General features: G+C 28.1%; 3 protein-coding genes and 1 non-coding gene across 5 annotated transcripts; 2 read left to right on the forward strand and 2 right to left on the reverse strand.

The window, feature by feature from the left end:
* The first annotated feature begins 1,448 nt into the window (after positions 1 to 1,448).
* Positions 1,449 to 1,519, forward strand: TRNAG-CCC. Its single transcript has one exon. It is a non-coding gene; the product is annotated as a tRNA-Gly (tRNA).
* An 885-nt stretch (positions 1,520 to 2,404) lies between these two features.
* Positions 2,405 to 4,259, reverse strand: LOC113852393 (protein SRC2-like). The gene has a single exon (XM_027482616.1). The coding sequence runs from the start codon at positions 4,195 to 4,197 to the stop codon at positions 3,382 to 3,384; it is 816 nt and encodes a 271-aa protein (XP_027338417.1). The 5' UTR covers positions 4,198 to 4,259; the 3' UTR covers positions 2,405 to 3,381.
* A 10,950-nt stretch (positions 4,260 to 15,209) lies between these two features.
* On the forward strand, positions 15,210 to 20,060 carry LOC113852395 (mitochondrial thiamine diphosphate carrier 2-like). Of its 2 annotated transcripts, XM_027482619.1 has the most exons (8): positions 15,210 to 15,569; positions 15,682 to 15,831; positions 16,259 to 16,375; positions 16,603 to 16,714; positions 17,126 to 17,253; positions 18,229 to 18,381; positions 19,261 to 19,401; positions 19,539 to 20,060. In XM_027482619.1, exons 2-8 carry the CDS (start codon positions 15,712 to 15,714, stop codon positions 19,755 to 19,757), a joined length of 990 nt encoding a protein of 329 aa, XP_027338420.1. In that variant the 5' UTR covers positions 15,210 to 15,569; positions 15,682 to 15,711; the 3' UTR covers positions 19,758 to 20,060. The 2 variants fall into 2 exon arrangements, with proteins under 2 accessions (XP_027338420.1, XP_027338421.1); XM_027482620.1 differs by having other exon boundaries at positions 15,210 to 15,831.
* Positions 20,061 to 20,568: 508 nt separating this feature from the next.
* LOC113852840 lies at positions 20,569 to 23,728 on the reverse strand. Its single transcript, XM_027483223.1, has 3 exons — positions 23,379 to 23,728; positions 21,899 to 22,023; positions 20,569 to 21,233 (listed from the first exon to the last, which is right to left on the reverse strand). Exons 1-3 carry the CDS (start codon positions 23,533 to 23,535, stop codon positions 20,943 to 20,945), a joined length of 573 nt encoding a protein of 190 aa, XP_027339024.1. The 5' UTR covers positions 23,536 to 23,728; the 3' UTR covers positions 20,569 to 20,942.
* Positions 23,729 to 24,284: the final 556 nt, after the last annotated feature.

Here is a 24,284-nt window from a genome sequence, read left to right on the forward strand (position 1 = left end):
ATATTAATAATAGATATTATTTTAATTGAGTTTAATAATATTATGAAATTTATGTAATTGACTTTATTTAATAAGATAAAATTTTATTGTTGTTGTATTATTAATGTACCTTATTTTGTAATTAGCGGTGAAATTCAAATTATTGCAGCCGTAATATGTTAGAAATATAATTCACAAAATATATTGACTCGATTAGAACTTAAGCTTTAAAATTTAAGTTTAAATTAATTTTATATTTGTGGCTCAAATAAACTATGATTGAATTAGGTAATTTATTTCAATAGATCTAACTATAATCATCCTGAATTAAAGATTATCTTTAATGCACTCATGGGTAAGGGGACTCTAAAGAGACTATGGATTATAGCTTATCTATTTGTCTTAGCTCTTTTATTTTAATGACATCATACTTTTATTTTTTCAAACACTAATACTATATTTTGTTTAAACTTTGAAAAGTAATTAAAATATATTTAAATTTTTTAGCAATTGTTTAAAATTTATAATTATAATTAATATTAGAATAAAATTTACAGCCAATAATTGTAATTGAATAAATAATTTTATTTTTCATAAAATTTCTATAATTTTTTACACGCTTTTAAATTCTTTTTTTATATATAAATCTTAAGTAAAATTTTATATTTATTTCTCACACTAGTTAAGTTAATTAATTATTTTGTTATTAGGAATATTATAAGAATGTAAAATTTTTAATGAATAATGTTTTTATAAATAAATAAAAAAATCCAGTCAAACAAATGTAAATATTTGATAGTTTGAACATAATTTTAAGAGTTGAATAAGAATAATTTAACTTAGGAAACACCAAATTAGCATTTATTTTAGGAGAAGTAAAATTAGTATCCTAAACTTAATTCTTAAACTTAAAGAAATAGACTTTAAGGTTTTCAATGTATTGAGAAATAAAATAATTTGTAGTTTAAATTAAATAAAACAATTCATTAGTTAGTAATGAATTTAACATTTATTTGGTACCCATATGTTCTTTAAAAAAAATCATTACTAATTTATATGTTTAAACAATTAACCAGTTAGGTCTTTTTTCTTCTGTTTTTTCTATTTTAAAGAAACTATGGGCACATAATATCTTCGTTTGAAAACATATTAAAAATTTTGTAAATATAAATATAACACAAAAATTAGAACAGTAACATTAAAGTAAGATAAATTTATATGTATTATAATGCAAAACCAAAGCATTAATATACAAATACAGTTGTATATATGAACTTATTCTCTGTAACACTATAGGAAAAAATTATAGATTTGGGCGTAGGTATCATGATGTTTCAAACCAGAAAGAAAAAAATGGCGAGAATATTTTGTGCAAGAAATGAAAAAAGGACGAATGGAGGGGAAAAAGTGCCTATAGATTATTATTTTTTCACAGTATTATAATATATTACGAGTCAGTGCAATGACAAGCGCATCTGGTGTAGTGGTATCATAGTACCCTCCCACGGTACTGACCGGGGTTCGATTCCCCGGATGCGCAATAAATGTACTTCTCGTAGGTTAATATATGAGCAATATTAACATTTTTTGATATACTCTTTTAAAATAAATATTATTAGTTATAAAATTATATTTGCCTAGTTTTTTATAATTTTATAAAAAATTAATTAATAATTTAGAATTAAAAAAAAACGTGTTATTACTCTTTAAAAAAATTCGAGAATGGTGTCACCATGATGGCATATTGCCAAATGGCTACCAATTTAATTTAATTGGTTGCATCCTTCAATAATTGTTTAGCTTTAAATTTGATAGAGATGTTTAAACTTTGTAGAAAGAAACAACGACATTCCAAAATTGTGTAGGTTAAGAATTTATCCCTTGCCCTTACATAAAATATCTCTTCTTTATTTCTCTTTTATCCTCTTCAGCATCATTTTTAGAACTCGTTTGATTGCATGTTTATGACATATAGTCAATTCTAAATATAAGATGAAAGACTATAATTTTATGTTTGCTTTCCGCTAATTCTTTTAAATTCTTTCTTAAACTAAACAACGTTAGAAAGGTAAGGTTCTTGTCAGTAGTGGCCTGCAGCCAAATCTATTGGTAGTGGCTGTGGAAGTAGAAACACCATCAACCTTGATTACCTTTATTATCGGATTATGCAACACTTGCGAGAGAAAAAGTTTTGTGACTCAATGAAGTTGGCATTGACAATACTTTGGGCTTGTCTATAAATATTTCAGCAATAACAGACATACTTCATCACACAGTTATCACTGTGTCTTCTCTCTAATTCCAATGTCCCATTCAGAGTTGAGAATTGAACTTCTCTAATAACGAATTTCTAATGGTAATATTCCCCATCTATTGTAATGGATATGGCTTTGATTCGAATCAAAGGTTTTGTGTTGGTGGGTTAATATGTTTAGTCTCTTATGAGTGTTTACCGAACCGGGAGCCAACTTAACACTACAGTGGGATAATCATTCCCTCATTCTCTACATTTTTAATTCGAGATATCAAGGGATTCTCCCACTACTTTATTCTACCTTATATATTCCATGCATACAATAATAATTAAAAAAAAAGGCAGAATATTTTTTATTATACCAAAAGAAAAAGACAGAATAATTGTACTTTATTCGTAATTTTTCTATAATGTCTTTTACATGCAAGAGAAATTAAAGAGAGATAAGTGATATGATCACAGTAGTTAAAGAGGAATTAAAATAAAACTATATACCTACTACTTCTTTGCTGAAATGTTTTGTAGAAGTCTAAAAAAGACTAGTGAGAGTAAATCTATTTTTACCCCAATATGTTTTTGTCAAATCTATAGCTTCTTGTTTAGAGAATTTAAAAGAAAAAAAGAAAAAAGATTTTTGTACCACTTGAAGAAATACCTTTAGAATTGTATTTTTTATTTATGATATATTTTTAAATGAATATATCCAAAAAATAAAACTAATTATATATAAAATCATATACAAATCAAATGTTATTAATTTAAATAAAAAAATTATTTACAAAAATGTTTTTGCCCGAATATAAAAATGATGCAATTCAGGAACCGATACAAGTAGAAAACCAGTAATTGCAATGGCATTGTTTCTATCATCAGATCAACTTAACCATCATATTTATTATCAAACCTATCACCAGATCAATTGAACAAAAGAATAAATGGCCACACAATTTAATCATCATCGTTCATCGTATAAACACACACACCCTTAAAAACGGAATATATTCTAAAGCCTACACGTTATATAATTTATCCCAGAAAAAAAAAAATTATACAGCCAGGTAATTAGATAACTTCGACAAATACTAAAGCCCAACCTCTTAAAACATCATTTCACAGCCCAAAAAAGCAACAACAAAATAAAATAAAAATTAAAAATCAAATCCACCAGCATCATCAAAACCAGCATCATAGCCAGCATCATAAGTATCAGCATCAGATACCATGTCTCCGATCAACATGCCACCCAAGGCACCACCAAGCAACCCAGCCCCCAACCCCATTCCAAACTTATTCTTCTTCGGTTTCTGAGCCTGTGGATACCCATAACCCGCTTGCGGCGGATAGCCGTAACCCGATTGAGCCGGTGGGTATCCACCGTAAGGCGGCGGTGGCGGCGGATACCCATATCCAGCCGGATATTGGTGCTGCTGCGGCGGCGGAGGGTACGGCGCTCCATACTGCGCCGAACTAGACCCTGCGGCCGTCGCCGGAGGAGGATAAGCCATCACCGGCTCCGGCGCCGCCTTGGTCGCTGGAGCGGCAAGGCGTTCGCCCAATTTATAGGAGAAATTTAAGGAACCCTTGGATTTTCCGGATGGAGTCCTCACCTGGTAATTGACTTGCCGGAATGAACCCCCGTCCCCGGCGTTGTCGATAATTTCCCTAAGGGGGACGTGAACGGTGCCGATGAGGGTGTCGCCGGCGAGGGTACGGTCGGAGATGAGCTTGACCTCGAGGAATAAACGGTTCTGCTGCACCAGCGATTCGTTGACGGAGAATTTCACCGGAAAGTTCCACGTAGGGTTGGAGCCACCGTCTTTGTGGACGTGGGTCCTGGCAGTTTGAGGGTGAAGGGAGTCCCCGGCGAGTGAAACGACGGCGTATACGTCCATCTTGGAGAAGAGATTAACAACTTTGAGGTCCTTTGCGGATATGATGTTGAGTTCAAGGGTTCTGAATTCCATGAGAGAGAGAGAGAGAGAGATTTTTTGTTGGGTTTGGTTTGGGGTTAAATCTTGATGATTATGTGTCTATGAAAATTGAATGAATGAATATATATAACTTTGAGAAATTATAGGAAAAAGATGAAATTTAGGAATGTTCCAGGTGGGTGCTCTTATTTCTGGACGCGTAACTTCGCCGTTACCATATATTTCAAGTTGACAGTTATCGTTTTCTTTTCGTGATATACTCCATTAAGGAAAGGCGGTTCCTTTTTTTTTTTCTTTGGTTAATTTAATTTTTTGTTTACAGATACTTTATTGCCAGATATAATTGGCGTGTTAATAATTCAATTTGTGTTAAATTCAAATTTATTATAAATACTTTTAGCGTGATTTTAGATTTGTATTTTAAAATAATTGCTTTATTGTTAATTACACATATTACCATAATTAACACAATATAATCATTGTTGCATTAATTAATGTTGTTGACATTACTGTGGTTCATTTGATTAATATTGTAACCATAATTAGTTTTATTACAGCTTAGTTCAGCACGCAAATATTATAATTAAATATTATATTCAGAAAATTTTGTATTATTGTACTTTATTAAATTCTTAATATTTCACCCCGTGATAAAAAAATTTATGTTACAATGTCTTAGTATCCAAATTTTGTATGGGAAATATTCGTATTCTTTAGAGGTGCAATTTACTTAAAAGCATATTAATATCTTACAAATAACTTATCTTGTATGATCATGTATATCATTTTATATGTCCTCATATTAGGCCAAGATTTTTATTTTTATTTTTTGCAGCAAAAAAAAAGTATTTTTTTAATTTTTAAGTATTTTCACTGTAATTAACATTTTTCAAAACAAGGTAGTGTTGGAGTATTTTTATTTTTGGCACTTGATTTGAGGGTATTTATGTAATATTTTTTAAACTTGGGTTTCTTTATCTTTTTAAACAAAAATTACATTTAAAAATAAATAAATACAAATATTAATTGGATAGAATTTTTTCTGAAAAGGAAAAAAAATTATTTAATTTTACATATGTATTATAAATAATTTGGCTGATTACATCATTTTGTTTTCATTTATATTACCTTAGTATTTTATCCACATTATAATATTACTTTTTTCATTTTATCATCCATATTTTCATCGTTAACACAGATATTGTCTATTAATTTTATCTTGTTTAGATAAATATGGTTAAGTTTGTAAGAAAAATATTTGTCTTACTGAGGATAAGGTCAAATAATTGTCAAATGCTGTAGCTTTATTTTATCATAAGTATATTTATAAAATATATTTATTTTATACAATAAAAGTCAAATTATTAATACTGTTTTTTGTTTATATTTGGGATATTAAATCTGTAATATATTTTTTTGTTTACTGATAACTTGTTTTTAATCATTTTTATTAATATTAAAATATATTCGTAGAAGAAAAATATTATAATTAATGAATACAATATTTAATTAGACTGTTAATTTTTGGTTGTATTATAAAATTAAATATGTTATACATTGAATAAATATAACATTAAATAATAATATACATTCAATGATATTTATATACATAAATGGATCCATGCTTAATTATTATAATGTTTAACTAAAATATAATAAATGTAGAAATAGAAAACAAAAACAAGTGTGGTTTTTTTTTTTATGTTGGAATTGATTGTTTTCAATTTTAATTACTACTTTGGTAATTTAATTAACCCCGATGTCTTTTATTGTGATTAAAAGTTTAAAATTTCACGAAAGATTGTTGTAAAAATTATGTAGCTCCAACTAGCTTGGAAGGGTAACTTTCCATTCTAATGATATTTTCGTAAGAGCATGTAATGCACTTCGCCAAGTTACGTGTCATGTGCATGTATTATTCCACCACGCGCATCTTCATCCGCAAAACCAACGCGGGATGTACGCGGCACCTCATGGTGGAACATGGACTATTCACATTTCAGCTAAAAAAATACCTCACGACAAACAAAAATTGAAAAAAATTTAAAACTTTCTATCTTTTGATATATATCTAAATACAAATAAAAATTGATAATTAATGTGAGTCAATAAAATAACCTTTAAAGTTATAATATTTATAATTTAATTTTTAAGAAGTTTTATATATTAAAATTTTTTAAATATTAGATATTTATCATAATAATTATGAAGGTAATTTTTTTTATTCACATGAAATTTAATTTTATCCTCTCAATTTTATTTTTTTATCTTTATTTTTAAAGTTAGATAAATTTAATGATTAAAATTTAAATAATAAAAATTTAAAAAAGATATTCAAAATAATAAATCAAATGAAATTAAGTAATATTATTTTAAAATAATATAGTAAAAACTTTGTTCAATTCTTCTTTATTTTTCTTCTTAAATAACATATTACTGTGTTAATATGTTTTCTAAATTTAAATAACTTTATTATCTTTGCATTATTATGATTTCAATAATAATTTTTATAAATAAAATTAATAAAATTTATAAATATTATGTAACTCATCCAATATTTTTTAAAATGAATAATCTGGTTAAATAAAAATAAAAATAATAATTAAAAAGACATAATTAAATGTTAAAAAATATAAAAAATTATTCTTTATATTTTTCACTTAAGTTATATTATATTTATTTAAACTAATTTTATACCGCAATGAAGATATAAATTTTATTAATATTCTCTTAAACTATTATTTTTAATTTAAGTTCAGTTAATTTTACTTAAGTCATAATTATTTAATTTAAATGAACTAAATTTCTTGACTTATTTTTTTCTATTCAATTTTCTTTTAAGTTTGAGAAAAATAACTTAAATAAAAATTGTAAGAATTATTCGATATAAATGCAACTAGTGTGCAAGGAAGACGTAAAAAATATTTAAAATGATATTAAAATTTATTAATATGAAAGTTTATTTTTATAATAAATTAAAATTGTGAGAGATTTTAATTTTAAAAATTATTCACTTCATACAAATATGGTTTATAAAATGATATTCAACAATCTATTAATTTAAAAAATATTTTATTATAAGTTAAAATTACATAAATATATATATATGTATATAATTTTTATAATTAATATCTAAATAGAAGATACACAAAAGTGATGCAGCTTGAAAAAAGATTACAAGTTATGAAGGAATAAACTAAGAAATTTTGAAAATTTAAAAAATAAATTTATAAATTTTTATGAAATATTAAAAAATAAATATATTATAATTAAGCTACAGGTTAAAATTTTAAACTATTTATATTTTTTAAATACATTTAATAGTTTAAAAATTCACTCATTTATATACCACCTAGTTTGTTAATTCATGTTAGTTTGAGTTTAAATAAAATTAATAAATAGTATTTTTACTAAAAAAATTATATTAATTGATATATTAAATTTTATACTTTGCAATAAAATAATTTATTGTATATTTTTTTTATTTTATATATATATATTGATGAATTTTTTGAAAAAAAATTTGGTATACATTATATATCTTTAAAGAGATATTAAAAACATGTAAGAGAGATTTTGAACTTAAAAGAATGAGGCATATTGAAAAGGTTAGTTGAAAGTAATTGGAACATTGAGAAAAAAAAGGTTATTGGGAGCCATGTCAGACTTGCATTGACAACAAAGGACACTAAGAAAGGCGGCACTGGCCTCTTAACTGGAAGCATATTTGACCGCATTTAGCATGTCCCAATAAGAACGTAACTTCTTCTATGCTTTATGCTCTGAAATGGAATCATCACGTAACCATATGCTTGTTTTTTTTTTTTAATTATAAAATTTTTAAATATGATGTAATGTGATCGACAGTGTGATTCCTGTTTAAGTTTTATGGCTTTTTTTTTACTTAAATAATATCTTTTAAAAATAATTTTTTAAGATAGATATATTTTAAAATTAATTTTTTGTTTAGTATTTTTTCTTTTCAATTTAACAGTAATATCATTGATATATAAACGATAATAAATTTTTATTATTATTTTAATAAATTATCTATCTCTAATACAACACTAAAAATTGACATATATCAAAATTATATATATTAAATAAAATAAAATAATAATAAATTTTTAATATTATTTTAATATATTATTATCATATAATATATAATATTTAATATTTATATTTATTATTATTATTTTAATACTATACAGAATAATTGATATTTATTTATTTATTATTATTTTAAAAATTTATCGTTTTAGAGCATCTGATACTCATATTTTATATATATATATATATATATATATATAAATTAAATTTTATTAAAAACATTAAAAATATAATTTTTATTATTAATTTAATATTTTACAGTTCTAATTTAATAAATTTTATTTGTATTTTTATAAATTTTAATCAATAAAATAATATTAAAAAATGTTTTACTAACGTTATTATTGATTATATAAAATTTTATCAAACTACCTTGGACTCAACCATAAGGGAATAAATGTTAGATATGTAATAAAAAATTATTTATATATCTTTATATTTAAAACTTTTGATAATATTAAGGCACGTAAATTTTTAAAAAGGTTAAAATAAGCACTCAATTGCCATCTTATTTGCAAATTTTATGAATTTTGCAATTTTTAAGCACAAAAATAAAATGGATAATTTCCTTAGATAATAGAGCTGTTCCGATAATCATACTGCTTATAAAATTTATTTTCTTAAATGACATACCTAACTTTATAATTAAAAAAAGCCTACATAAAAATGTTAAGACCATATTACAAAAAAATTTGTGACACTAATAATACTGATGAAGAATACTAAGAACTCGTGGATGCTAACGTGGCAACTAAAATGGTGGACAATCCATGAAATAATATTTTAAAGCTAAAATATAGACCTCAAATCAATTTTTGTTCCTTCATTTTATTTTTCCAACAACTCACTTGCATTAATGTCATGTTTATGCACCTATTCTTCTCAAGACTTTTGGCTTTGGTAATAATGCTTCTTTTGTGTATGCATTTATTATTAATGGTGTTAATACAATTGTCACATTTGTTTCCATTTTTATCATTGACAAATTTAGACAAAAAAATATAATTTCTTAAAGGTGGAATTCAAATGTTAATTTCTCAGGTAAAAAAATACATATCAAATTAAAATTTTTAAAACTATCATGCATTTGTGATTAAATATATTAATATAAGAATGATTAACCTAAAATTTATGACATTTTTCTTATAGATTACAGTTAGAGTTATGATTGCTATAAATTTTAGACTCAAAGGTGAAGAGTTATTTAGTTAATCTTTTTTTATTTTTTATTTGTGTATATGTTGCTTCTTATGCTTAGTTATGAAGTCTATCATGATATTTGATATGAAATATGTTATCTTAAAGATTAACAAACTATCAATCTTATTGTGAATGCATTGTTCACCTTTGCTATTACTCAAGTCTTTTTCACTATATTTTGCCAATTGAAGTTTAGTCTCTTCTTCTTTATTTGTTTTATAATTATTATGACAATTTTTATTTTTTTACTTTTACGGACAAAGAATATACTGATTGATAATCATGATAACATTGCTTGAAGTTGATAAAAAATGAGCACAAGAGACAACAAATAGAAACAGTACATGCATGTAAAGAAACAAAATAAGTAACTATAACCTTTTCCAAATTTGTGTTGTTCAATTTTTATACCCACGGGCACAGGTAAAATAGTTGTCAATTCTTTACCCAACTGCACCTCTACTGTAACCACTAGAATTTAATTCAGACCACTATCCCAAACTCTATATCCACCATTTCTAGGTTTGTGTTTGTGGCATGATAAATAAAATTGCTTGTAAATTTTTAAAATATTTTGTAATATAAAAATATTACCCATGTAGAGAATTGGAATATTTTACGATTCTGAAATCAATATTAATTGTACATTAAGGTTTGTAACATATAATATTTTATTTATTAAAAAAATGTTTTGTCAAATACTTTTTATGAGGCAAAGGAAAGTTCAAAGTAAAAAATGCATATTAGATGAGGAACCGCAAACAATTTCATAATTATGTTTCGAGCATGGTCTTGTTAGATAATATTCACTACTTTTTCTTTATTATTTTGGGAAATAATTAGCTTTATCACCTTCATTTATCCTTAGTTTTATCAATTTAAAAATTATGGGCTCATAATTATGTTTCGAGCATGATCTTTCCACAACTATGAATTGTATCCAATACTTCGATTTTACGTAAATGAGTAGTTAAAGGAAAAAAATATATATTATTATATTTTATTATGATTTATTAAGATTAAAATATGTCAATTGTGTGATTTTTAAAATGTCATAGGACTTTTTTTAAGGTAATTATGCAACTTAAAAAAAAAATCTTAATAGTTTATATATAATTTGTATGATGGACGTTTACTTTTCTCATTTCATATAAAATGACCTTTTTCATGGAATAGTGTGCATCCTCTTTGTATATAACCCTATTGATGAATGTACTTTATATGAAACAAAAAAAAATAAAAATAATATATATATATATATATACACAGAGAGAGAGAGAGAGAGATGTATTGAGGGAGTATTTATTATATTGTTATTTAAATATTTTATTATGAATTTAATAACAAATAAAAAGTATCTTAAATAAATATTATTTTAAAAAATAATAATGAATATTTTGAAGTGACAGTATATTTACTCATTACATGAAAAGTGCTTCGTTATCGTGAAAAAGTTTTTTCGGATTATTAAGTCCGATGATAGATGGATTCCGGCAAAGTCTTCAAAGTTTAAATTAGGCACATTTCAATTATAGATCAATAAAAGAAACATTGATTAAAAATGTAGTATATAACTTAATTGAAGGATATTTAAGGATACTTGAATTTTAATTATAAACTATTGTAATAAAATATTTTAATTAAATTAAAAATATTTTATATTAATTTAATTTAAATAATAATGAATATATATGTTAATATAGATAAAATTAAAGCATGATATTATTTAAATTTACAATTATAAAATTTTGTTGATAATTATAATAATTAGATTCAGACTTAATTTGATAGATAAAAATATTGCTTATTTTAATTTTTGAAATATCTATTAAATTTAACTTTTTTAAGGCAATTAAATTTAACGCTAATATAATCTTTAATTCACTCCTTTCAATTTAAAATACCTTTTTTTTTTGTCATTACTTCTACGATGTTCATGGGCCTGCACTTTAGTGCCTCAACTTTACATTTTGGAATCAATAAATGGATGTTTCTTTTTCTTGACGTTCCGGAGCAAAGAAAACGTCTGTTGACATGGTATGGTATTAATGCATGGTCATAGATATTATCATTTGAGTGATGTTATATCTTTTATAATATAATTTTATTTTTTATATATTTTATTCAAAATATTAAATAAAATTATAAGATATTTTAATATCTTTAAAATATAAAAATATCTAACATTGTCTTTATTCATAAATTAAATTTTTTATAAGTGTAATTACAACTATTCTTTATCATGTTCTTACATGTCTGTCTTTTTATTTTTAATTAAACTTTTGAAAATAAAAAACAAATATTTCGACAAAGTTTTGTGTGTGACTAGATAACCAACAATCATACACTTCTTTTAATATGATTCACACGAAGATAACCATTACTTTTTAGACTCTAAAGAAACTCTTTTTTTTTCCCTCTCTTTCAAAATTTGGTATGTGAGAAATAGTGTCTATTGATGCCGGGTCAATTTACTGAAAAGAAAACAAATTAACAATAAAATATATATATATATTTAACATGAATTTAAATTTAACGATGTTAGTTTAACTTTAAAAGCATATCTTCTTATAATTCAGTCAATGGGTTATGATACATCTGTAAGAAAAAACCTTATTTTAATAAATTTATTTTGGGTGATTTGTTAATATATTTTTTAATCTATTTGTATAGCTTCATAATTAATTTTATTAAATAAACTATTTACTAAACAGTATATATATATATATATATATATTTATATTCCTGAATTAATTCATGACTCTTGGAGTTAAAATTAGTAAATAACAATTATTTTAGTCTTCAATATTATTAAATGACAGTCATTTTAATATTTAAAATGATAATAAAGACAAAAAAATAGACATTTGACAATTTTAGAGTAAAAAGGATATTTTATAATTTTGCGGTGTTAAGTGTAAATAAAATTACCTACGAGTCAAAAGCAAAGATGAACAACAATAATAATTTATAACGCCAAAGGAAAAAAACTAATTTACACGTGCAGTAAATAAGAGAGGAAAAATTTAATAACATAAATAATGTTCATATATTATATAACTAACGTTTATATTATTTAATTTTTCATTTCCTTATTTCATGTTATTTATTTGCACATCATTCTTTTAGGTTTATAGATATCTCCTTTCTTAAATAAATTAATAAAAAGTAACGCACTATCGACAATATATGAAAATATATTTACAAATTGAAAATCCTTAAAGTGACACCGGAAAGGATGTAGGCCAAAAGTTATAAACGATTCAATACTGGAAGTCTGGAACAGGTCTAACATCATTTACACGAAGATATAAATAAAGTACAAATTAATAAAAAATATAACATACATATTAATATTAAAACTATTTAAAACTTCATCTGTGATTATTAAAATAATACCATTTAATTGAATAATTAAACTATCAAAATTTTATTACCTAATAATGTATTAGAGGAAGCCCAACTGAAATTTTACTCACACACGCATAATTATACTGATATTATTATACATATTTTTATATTATTTAATCAATTGTAGGTATATTATTTAAAATATGATATTTATTTATATATTAAAAATAAAATAATAGAATAAAATATTCGTTAATTTTTTAATATATAATTTATAAAAATATTTTAAATATAAATATTATAGAGAGAGAGGTTGTTGTCAGTGGTCTCGTCCTTCGAGACCTCTAAGAGCCAGCAATATATACATTGTCCTTTTCTTTTTATTAAAAAAATTGCATATGCATGGTGTATGGTATAAAGATGGGATGAAAAAATATAAAGTACTACAATAAAATGTATATAAACAACATATTTTTTCTTATATATACAGAGAAAGTGTTTTCATTTATAAAAAATAAAATATATATTTAAATGTATTAAAAATAAAAATAAAAATAACTGAGACACGTTAAAAATTTTTAATCCAAAGAGTAGCGAGGGGGAGGAAAGGAACACTGGGTCTTGACAATGATTTTATTTTATTTTATTAGTATTATGAAAACGAGGGAGAGAGATTTGTGACTTGCAATTTTTTTTACCATTGGGTCTTGATAATTTAAATAATTATATTTATCTCATTATATTAAAAAAGTTGAATGGGTTTAAGTTTAAATAACTCATTGATCTAAAAAGAAATCTTGATTGTGACTCGCATTTTTTTTAATCTATATATATTTTAGTTTAGACTTGTAAAATCTTAGGGAGTTACAAACTTGTTAGACATTTGTTTAAAATATTTCTAATTTTATTTAAGAGTTAGTTTTTGTGAATTTTCAGACTGAAAACATTTTTTATAAACTCTCTGAAGTTTTAATTTATATGTTTAAGTTTCTCATTTAAGATTTTTTTATTAACTTTTTTTTCCCTTCTTTTCGAGATTCCCAATCAAAACTTTTAACAAATTTAAAATACATTTCTCTTATCTAATATTTTATTTGTTACTTAGGTGAGACTTGATATATCACACACTTCAAGCGCACAAGGTTAATTTAGACTTAAAATATTTGGTTGTTTCAAATTTTGAATTCAAAATTATTTGTTTTTGATTTATCTTAAAATGATCTTTTTTATTTGGAAAAAATTGACTTTCTTCTCCATGTCGGCCGTAAATCAGTTACTTATGTATTTTCTACACTTTATTTTATCTCGTAATTGTGTTTAAAACATGAACATAATTTTCCTTCTATTTTCTCAATTTCATGCTCCCTCTGTCATCTTCTACTTACCTGGGGGTAAAAATTAAAGGCATCGGTGAAATCTTGAAGAGTCATCATCACATGCTACCAATAGATCGTTAAAGATTGTATTTGCCCTGTCTCTGATCATTCTTGTTTCTCCAATATATCATCACAGGTTCATATTCTCTTACAAGTCTTTATTTATTTACTTAATTATTTCAAGTTTTTAAAATATCACATGAATTATTTTATAGCATAAAAAAAGAGAATATTATACCAAGGGTAAAAAAGGTGTTAGTGTGTGTTTTCCTTGATATCAGTCCCAATCCGTTTGATTTTCTTTTACTCCTCTTTTCTTGAATATGCTGATTTACCATTCTGGTTTCATAGGATCTTTATTTTTCAAAGATGCCAAAAACTGTTCAAAGATATAAATATTTTGGTTGATACAAATTTGTATTTTAAAACTATTTTATTTTGTATTTATTCCTAAAGATGCATTGGGATCGTTTGATTTTGTCAAAAACCTATTGCCTTTTACTCAACCAAAGAAGTCTACTTATTGGACATTAAGTGGAATATGTATAACAATATTACGGCGCAAGTCAATCTTAGAACAAAAATAGAGACTTTTCTGATTTTAAAAATAGTTTTTAAATAAAATAAAGTTGTTAACATAAATTTTATTTCTATTTTCTTCTTAAAAATAATTTTAAAATGCAATTTTTAAATATTTAAAGCTAAAACAAGAAACAAAGAAGTCCCTAAACACTCTTTTAATGACATACATTTATATTGGAATTACACTGAATCATATGCCATTAGATTTAAACCAGCAACGCCGAAAACCAAGTGCTAAACTAATGCACAATAAATATTAAAAAATTATAATTCTTTCAAGGTATATTGTTTTAAATATTTTTATACGCATAACTTAATATTAAAAAATTACTTGTATATGCATATATAATTAAAAAGGAAAAATTTGAAAAGCTAGATTATTGATCGATTTAGCAGCATGGTTGGGAGAAACTTTTGGAAATGAGAAATTTGTAAGGTTATAAACGGAAACGAAGCGCACTGAGGGAGACAGAATAAAAGCAGGGCTTGATCTCATCCCTGGAATCTATCTGTCCAATTATAAATGTTATCAAAACTCGTTCAATTTTTTGAAACAATAAGAGAAAATGAGGATCTCGTGTTTTTCTTCTTATTGATAATATAATATTAGCTGTTCTCTGTTTGGGACTCTGCTAAATTCCTGCAAAGCCTCAGACACGGGAAAAGTGGCCGCTCCCAAATCTTCTCAATCTAATAAGGCGGCTACAAATTCAATTACCTCTCTCTCTCTCTCTCTCTAATGTCTGTTTCCTTCTCCATTGCCTCCTTGCCCCTCTTCTCTCACCGGTACTTCCTTTTCAGTTACCAATTTTGATGGAAACCCTGATCTTTTATCTTATCACTTCATTATTGTTGTTGTTTTTGGTTTATGATATTTGTGAATTATGTGATGTTTCAGGTTATAGTTGGAAAGGGGGTGTTAGTGGCAATGGGGGAGGAACCTAGCCAGCTGAAGCGGGCTTTGATTGATTCCTCTGCTGGTGCTATTTCCGGCGCTATATCAAGGACAGTTACGTCACCCCTCGACGTTATTAAGATTAGGTTTCAGGTTTGTGTTTTTTCATCTCCTTCTACCTTTTTTTTTTTTTGTAACTTTTTGTGTCCTCTCCCACCCGATCGTGTTTTCCTTCTATCAATTTCTTTCTACGGAGATTTATCCTACTTTGCAAAATACTCATTCTTTTTATCTGTAATATTTTCTGCTTTTTGACAAAGGGCCTATTATTATAGATTCAATAATAATAATAATAATAATAATTCATTTTTGGTGATTGATCGGTCGTTAGTTCACTTTATTTATAAGGTGTTTCTCCGTTATTGACATAATTTTACTTGGGATTTGTGTTTAGTTTTTTATGTTCTTATGTTTTGCATGAGATTTTGGGTACCCAAGTTCATGGCTTTTCATTGTTGGCTTCGTTATTATCAAGGTGAGAGGTGAGGTGAAATAAACTGTTGTTTACATTCATTGATAGGTTCAACTAGAGCCCACGTCTTCATGGACTTTACTACGCAAGGACTTGTCTACACCCTCAAAATATACAGGCATGCTTCAAGCAAGCAAAGATATATTGAGAGAAGAAGGAATACAGGTAGAATAAGTGAATAACTCAGCCTTTATAATATTTTTATTTTTCCATCCTACTTTACTTCCTTCTATTAGTAATTTGCCTATGTTTCTAATATAGACTTGAGAAGGTACTAATTGGCTGTTGGTAAAATTAGTATATGTGATAGTGTGCTTGAATTCTTAAAAACACCTTGCAGAAGTTTCCTGGAGAAAATGCTGTATTACCCTTTTTAATCTGATATATTGTAGGGCTTTTGGCGGGGTAATGTGCCAGCGTTGCTCATGGTTATGCCATATACAGCTATACAATTTACTGTTTTACACAAGTTGAAGTCTTTTGCCTCTGGTTCTTCCAAGACAGGTATTTTGCATATCAATTGTTATTCATTGACCTAACATATTAGCTTGATGAGCAAATTGAATTTATGATTTATCTCCTAGGTGTCTGTCTACTAAGCTTGTTTGTTGAGAATTAGGTTGGGTTTTTTTTATCACTTATCAGTTAAAATGTTTAAAACTTCAAATATGTAGGTCCAAACTCATTACATGATAGTTCTGAATTTCAATTTTATTTTACTAATTGATTTTGTACAGTTTTCTAATATATTTTAATAAGGTGCTTTAGGAAAGGATGCTGTCTGTAGTTAAATGATGTGTACACTGTTTATATGCCAGATCAGAACCTGTGTCCATGTGCACTTTAGAGATATTAATTACTTAAGCATTCCTGTTCCAGGTTTAATTTTTCATTCTTTACTTTTTGTTGCTGCAGAGAATCACATTAATTTGAGCCCATATCTATCCTATATGAGTGGGGCATTGGCTGGGTGTGCAGCTACTGTAGGGTCATATCCCTTTGATCTTCTCCGAACCATATTAGCTTCTCAGGGTGAACCGAAGGTATAAGCAATATAAAATATGGCCAATGTTACTAGACAGCTTTGAAGTAAATTGCTGTAATGTATACTAATGTTAGGAAGTTAGTGAAGGAAATTGTTGGAATGTTTTTTAAACACACTCCTCCTGTCCCATATATTTTTGCCTTTTTTCTCAGTCCTTTGTGCATGAAAGATTTTGTTGATGTTGTGCTTTTTTGTTCATTCTTGTTAGAGATGTTAGATATAAAACCATCCACCTGCGTGTTTCGACTTGATAGCTTTGTGTAGTTACTTCATGACATGGTATGAGAATCACTATGACCAAGTGGTCTGGAATTTAATCCTTGCCTACCCCATTCTTCTAAAAAAGAAGAAAGTTTCATTCAAATACAAGATTGGTGGGTCCCTGCATGTCCCTGCTGCAAGCCCAAAGGACACTTGTATAAGGGAGAGAGATTTTTGTATAGTTGCTTCTTGACAATTCCTTTTTACTAATTTTTGGGTGGGGGTGCTCACCTTTGCTTCCTTTATGCCTAGTTAATGGCATTTCACATAAATTTCAGATCATATCATGAGGGGAACACACAGAATGATTGAAATTTGTCAGATCATCATGTCATGTATGGCTTTAATGGTCTAGAAACCATGTTAAACCCTAAAATTTGCTGATCAAATGTCTATAGGGGCATCACAGCAGGGCTGTTAGTTGCAATGGCATTAATGAGGTACAATAATTGGTTGTTCTATTTTAGATCTTAATAGCTGATATGGTTGTATAGAATATAGATTATGACCCTAGCCTCAAGTTCAGTGTAAGACTTCAGAAAAATGTTCTTTTTTTTATTTTTGTTTCACTCTGCGAAGAGTTGTGGGGGAAAAGCACCCTCTGCTGGCTCTTGACAATATAACTTTAACATTGTGTGCATTGTTTGAAGCTGCTGTGCTTCTTGAGTTAATTTTGTAACTATTCTATGCCTAATATTTTCCCATCATTTAGATTTATCCAAACATGAGGACAGCATTAGTTGATATTCTCCAAGCTCGTGGCTTCCAAGGCTTGTATGCTGGATTGTCACCAACACTAGTTGAGATCATACCATATGCAGGCTTACAATTTGGCACCTATGATACTTTTAAACGTTGGACCATGGTAAAATTTCAGTCCTATTTAGCTTGTATATTTTTGGTTGACATAATTATTCCCTACATGTATTGGATATCATTTGGTTGTGAAACCATTGTAAGGTGAACTTGTTGGTCTTATTATATTGTGCATTACATTTACCAGTTATTTTAGCATACTATGCCTTGTTTTGTGCCCTTGTTTTGCAATTTTCATTGAGTGAACTGGTTATAGAAGACACTTTTTCTCTTGGCTGAAATTTGTTGAGGTTCATGAAATAACGTAAGACTTGTCTTGTAAGGAGTGGGACCTGCATGTTATTGTGAGTTTTAGTAAATTTTAACCGATGTGTTAAAGTGTGTTGCTAATATGTTTCCATAGAATAATTAAAATGACACAAGATGCATCAATAAGTTTTTCATGCTCTTCTGTTGTGATGTGTTCTTGTTATGAGAGTTACTGTGTCTCACTTTTTCAACATGTTTAAGTCTCAATGTCACTTTTTAATTTTTATCCTCCCTGTTACATAATTTGCCATTGTGGATTTCTAGACAAACATTTATCAACTTCTATATGTGCCAGTCACTATTTTTGCACTAGTCTGCGCTGACAGCAGAGGCAATACAGCACTTTGTATTAAATGTAAATTTGAGTGAGCGATCAACCCTAATCATGCCTCAATACCTAGATAGTCTTAGGTCTGTTTTTCAGCTAGATTAAATATAATTTGAAAGTAGCCAAAGAGAAAAGGATTCATGGAAGTATCTCAGTGCAAATTTGATTCATTGAAGTTGCAATATAATATAAAGATGTATAGTTGGACTCGTTCACAGAGCTGACAAATTCTTTACTTTAATGATAGTGAGCAATTCTCTGATATCCAAATATTATGCGGGATAATTGTAGGTGTGGAACCAACGTAAATATTCAAATACTACTGCAGAAGTTAGTCCCTCTAGTTTTCAGCTTTTCCTGTGTGGGTTGGCAGCAGGAACATGTGCCAAGCTCGTTTGTCATCCTCTTGATGTCGTCAAGAAAAGATTTCAGGTAGATTTTACAATAATTCTGAACCCTCCCCCCACCCCTACAACAGAAAAAAAAAAAAAAAATCCTCCAAAACCAAGTGAATTTGTCCATGTTTCATGCTGATTAATGGTGTCCTTATCATTCTTTGTTTGCTGTAGATTGAAGGTCTACAAAGACATCCAAGATATGGAGCTCGGGTTGAACATCGTGCATACAGCAATATGTTTGACGCCATGAAACGAATATTACAAATGGAGGGTTGGGCTGGTCTATATAAGGGTATAATCCCATCAACTGTAAAAGCTGCACCAGCTGGCGCTGCAACTTTTGTTGCATATGAATTGACATCAGAGTGGCTGGAATCTATTTTGACTTGATTTTTTTCACTTCATAGAAGGGAAGTGATGGAGAGATTTACATTTTTTTATTTTATTATTTTTTACTTAATTCCCTAAGGATAGGAAACACGAGGTATATGATGATTTATTTCAATGATAGCAGTAGTGGATAAGATAATCCTCTTTTAAGATGGACTATAAGATAAAAGCTAATTCTAGCATAGTAACATCTATTTTACTTTTATTGAATGGTGAACATCAGCAGTTGGAGGGGGTTATTCTTGTTAACGTGATTTTAAATTCCAAATTTATCCTAAATGGTCAAAAAACCTTTTTTTTGTTTGCACTTTATCTTGGACGTTTTCTGGGCTTTAGAATTCAGCTTCCGCTGGAACTTGCAAGGCAAGAGTTAAACATGATCAGTAATCGTGTTTTCTGCTTCAGAGTCTATCAAATGAAATTGGTCACTGATGGCGTCAAGACTTGCTTTGTGCTTTTAGCTTGCAAATGCTGTAGGCATTCATCATGATTTGGGTAAAAAAATGGTATCGATCTGTCAGTAGGACAGAAACATACAAGGTTCTAGCCTCATTTGCATTTACTTGTTTTGCTGCTGTGATAATGAACACAGAAGGTTCTTTCATTGGCTGTTGCAAAAAAATCCAGATTAACCTTCCTCATTGGTCAGGAAATAGGTGATTGAATAAAATGAATTTATTTAACGTAATTGTTCCACACAAAACTTGAGCTCAACCAGGTACGTTGAGCACACGAATCGCCTGTTGGGAACAAGTCTAACCGTCCGCAAATTTTAAAGAAATTACAGACTACAAACCCACGCGTAACTTGCAAAGCCAAAACCAGTTTGCTCCTATTTTAATAGATGTAGAGGCTTGAATGAAGATTGTTGTGTAGCACTTTAAAAAGAGCAAAAGCTCAACTGTTGGGTTACAAAGCCCTTATTGCAACTCTCTCCAAAGTTAGTTTCCGTGAGAGTGACAAATTCAACTGTTGATATCGCTATGTCCTAACAAAATCCAGCCGCACAAGCACTTCGTAATACAGTCAATTACAAGTAAATAAAGACCTGAGGTCATGGCCTTTGGCATACAACTTTCGGTTGACCTACCATTCTTAATAGGCAAGACTTCGTCCACCCCTCAAATCCATTTAGAAAAAGGCCTTTTGTCAGCAGGAACAAGTTTGCAATGCTGGTAAAGCTATTTATCTTGATGCTTCGTTCTTATCTTTATTGCTTCCTTCTGGAGGTTGCGATAAGAAATGCAAGATTCTCTGAATCTGAACAACGTCGACCTGAAACTTTTCAGCAATTTGGTGAGCATCCATAGGCCCATCGTGATCATCAGCCTTGCCTTCATGCAAGAGCATGATACGGCGCAACTGTGCTACATTCAAAGTGCCAGCAGGAACTGGCCTTTCCTCATAATGACCAGAATCTGGCTTTGTGTTTCGTAATTTTGGCATAGGCCTATTATACTTCTCAACCAAGAAGGCCTGTAACAATATTGTCTGACTGTAAGATGAGTTTGTCTGATGTAAAACATGCACTACAGCTTAAAAGCAAAACTTTGACCATTGAATCAGCATTAGTCATTTGTAACTGGTTATTTTTGAGAATTAATTTTTTAAAAGCTCTCTTGGGAATCTGAAAAAAGTGATCTCAAAAATAAGCTAATCAAAGCACATGCTGCGTATAGTGTAAATCATAGCATCAACCAAACAGTCAGGAAATAGATGGCAGAAATCATAAAGCTAGAATTGATTGATGATGAACAGTGGTAAGATTTGTGAAGGCATATTACTATATTTTAAGCAAAATATCAACGCATAACATAACAGTCAAAGATATTATTATTTTGGCAGATTTCCTTTCATCTGATAGGACTCTAGGAGATTATCAACTCAATTCGCAAAAACAGTATTTCCTAGATCTTCAATGCCGAAATACCATTTTTTCTGCCAGCATATAGAGATCAATGTTTCATAGTAGTCAACATTCAATAATACAGTTTCATTAGAAAAGGGTGAAGAGTAATACAACATCAAATTGTGGTTCTATGATGTAAACATTGAAATGGATAAGGATACATTACACACAACATAATGACATATCTGCATTAGCTTTACATAAGGGGTAAAAACAACTGACATAAACTCACCTCTCCCATCTCAGGTTTTCCCCCAGGCTTTGATGTAATTCTACCAACCATTTTACCAAGCATAGCGTCATAATTGGGATCTCTGTCTTCCAGGATGTTGTCCATGTTAACTCTAGGACGATCATCTTAAGCCAAGAACAAATAACAGTGTAATCAACCACAATGAACTATATAGTAGTAGCATTATAAAACCTCACAAAACACCAAAACTATAAGCGATACATATGCATGCATTTTACAAAAATATACAGATTAACATGACGAGAAGCCTCACACACACACATAGATATATAAAATAACAGCCACAGCTAGTAAAATCACAAAATCTAATGGTATGTTTGGCAGGCAAGATGGAAAATACGGAATGAAAATGAATGGGATAAAAGACTTTAGGCATTGTTTGGGATGAGAAAATATTTCTTGTTTTCACTTTCTTGTTTTACTAGTAATTAATAAATAGTAGAAACAATGAAAGTTGTTTTCACTATTTCATTTACAGATCTTCAAAAAAACATGAAAAAAGGTAGCCTTTCTATAATTAAAAAAAGAAAATGACAACAAAAAACATTTTCAGAATCCAAAGAGTCCATAAGACGTTCCCTGGTTATCACTAGATAGGGTGGAAATGAATGATCACTTGAAAATTGACTTTTAGCTCAATTTCTTACCATTAAAGAGGGGCTAAAACTACTGAAACTGTGTTTCACTCCACTTATTGTTGGATATTTTATGTATGTGAACTGGTATAAATAATTTTTTTCATAGGTTTAATTTAATTCTAGATTAATTAGATGTCAAAATATTGAACCATGTTGTTTAGCTCATATTCTAATTAATTATTGTTATTGGGATTATTTGTGATAACTTTATTATTAGTAAATATGATTTTATAGTTATTATTATTAGGTTGTGCCATAATGAGTAGGTTTGACTCATCCTGTTATTAATCCGAAAGACTCCTGCTCCTAGCCACTTCGGGAGTAACTGTTGTCCCGTGACAATGTATGTAAATCAGGATGGTAGGAGGAGCTCTCTCACTATTTTTAGTTTTCTCGTTTTGATAAAGGAAGCACTCAGTGTGGGACTCATCAATTTCCATGTTCATAAACTCATCAATCTCTATTATTCCAGGTAATTCTAACATTTATTTATCATTTGTCATGTTGAGAATCAAATTACCCCCATTTTCAGGTGAAGTAAGCACGCACAACCAATCCCTATTGGGTGCAAAAACATCAAATCCAAATCCAGAACTTCAAACTAAACAGCATATAAACACCTCCCTCCGCCCCACATCTTTCAGGCTTACTTCCGAATTCCCGAATATATCAAAACCAGTCTAGAGATAACCATTAATAGATACCTTGATTATTGAGGTTCCCACTGATATTTTCAGTTTTCACTGGAGGAAATTACGTTAAAGGAACAAAATTTTTCACAATCACATAACCCTAATTTCCCAACATAGAGAGAGAGTTACCCGCGTCAATAAAGACTTGCTCGGCAACTTTCGGTTTTTCCGAGGCCTTGGACTCTGGCCGGCGATCAACTGTGGTCTTTGGTTTGTACAAGGATGATGGGTCAGCCTCGGAAGCTGCACGGATTCTCCCAGATGCACGACGAAATGCCTGACCCATGATTGTGGTGTGAGTGTGATGCCAAATGCAGTATTGTGGTTCTCTTTACCCACTGAGATTGGTTAGTTAATGATAATTAGTGTAAGCTCCATTTTGAAAAGAGAAAAGTTTGCATTGCAAAGCCCTGTGGCTGGTTGGTGTTGAGGTTTAAGAAAGAAGGTTCCCGGGAGAGAGGAATATGACAAAATGGCGTGGCTAGACACACACCAAAGGTACCAAAATTTATCCCACATGGATTGTTATGAATTTTCACTTTTTTATATTTAAATGTAAATTTTAAAATAAAAATTATTCAGCTAAAGTAAAATAGTATCAGTAAAGTTAGTTTTCAATTAATTTTAAATTAGCTTTTATCTTAATTTTAAACATAAAAAAATTAATTATAAAATAAATTATTTATTTCTGATAAATTTTATAAATTATATATTATTATTAACTAATTATCTACTATTATAATTTAATAATTATTACCCTTGTAAACTTCACCATATTATTGTTATTGTTATAATATTTATAATTATCACTATTATTAATATTAATTAATATATTTTTTAAATATAAATTCAATTATTAATTAAAATTTATTAAAAAAAATAAAAATCATGTGAATTTTATTATTAATTTAATATTTTTTTATACATTTATAATTTATAATTTTATGTTATTATCATCATTATTCTTGTTATTATTTAAATTATCATTTTCATTGCATGTTTAATAATTTATTATTGTTATATTTTTTTATTATT

This window comes from Abrus precatorius, unplaced genomic scaffold (genome assembly GCF_003935025.1).
Source record: "Abrus precatorius isolate BTA unplaced genomic scaffold, Abrus_2018 Scaffold10, whole genome shotgun sequence".
In the NCBI taxonomy this organism is placed as follows: domain Eukaryota; kingdom Viridiplantae; phylum Streptophyta; class Magnoliopsida; order Fabales; family Fabaceae; genus Abrus; species Abrus precatorius.

Excerpts from the sequence above, each read along its gene's own strand:
- LOC113852395 (XM_027482620.1), top strand. The coding sequence starts at position 15,652 with ATGATATTTGTGAATTATGTGATGTTTCAGGTTATAGTTGGAAAGGGG. Across the intron at positions 16,376-16,602 it reads TGAGAGAAGAAGGAATACAG|GGCTTTTGGCGGGGTAATGT; the intron begins GTAGAATAAGTG and ends GATATATTGTAG. Across the intron at positions 19,402-19,538 it reads TCGTCAAGAAAAGATTTCAG|ATTGAAGGTCTACAAAGACA; the intron begins GTAGATTTTACA and ends TGTTTGCTGTAG.
- LOC113852393 (XM_027482616.1), bottom strand. The coding sequence starts at position 4,197 with ATGGAATTCAGAACCCTTGAACTCAACATCATATCCGCAAAGGACCTC.
- LOC113852840 (XM_027483223.1), bottom strand. The coding sequence starts at position 23,535 with ATGGGTCAGGCATTTCGTCGTGCATCTGGGAGAATCCGTGCAGCTTCC. Across the intron at positions 22,024-23,378 it reads GCAAGTCTTTATTGACGCGG|ATGATCGTCCTAGAGTTAAC; the intron begins GTAACTCTCTCT and ends TCTTGGCTTAAG. Across the intron at positions 21,234-21,898 it reads GAAAACCTGAGATGGGAGAG|GCCTTCTTGGTTGAGAAGTA; the intron begins GTGAGTTTATGT and ends ATATTGTTACAG.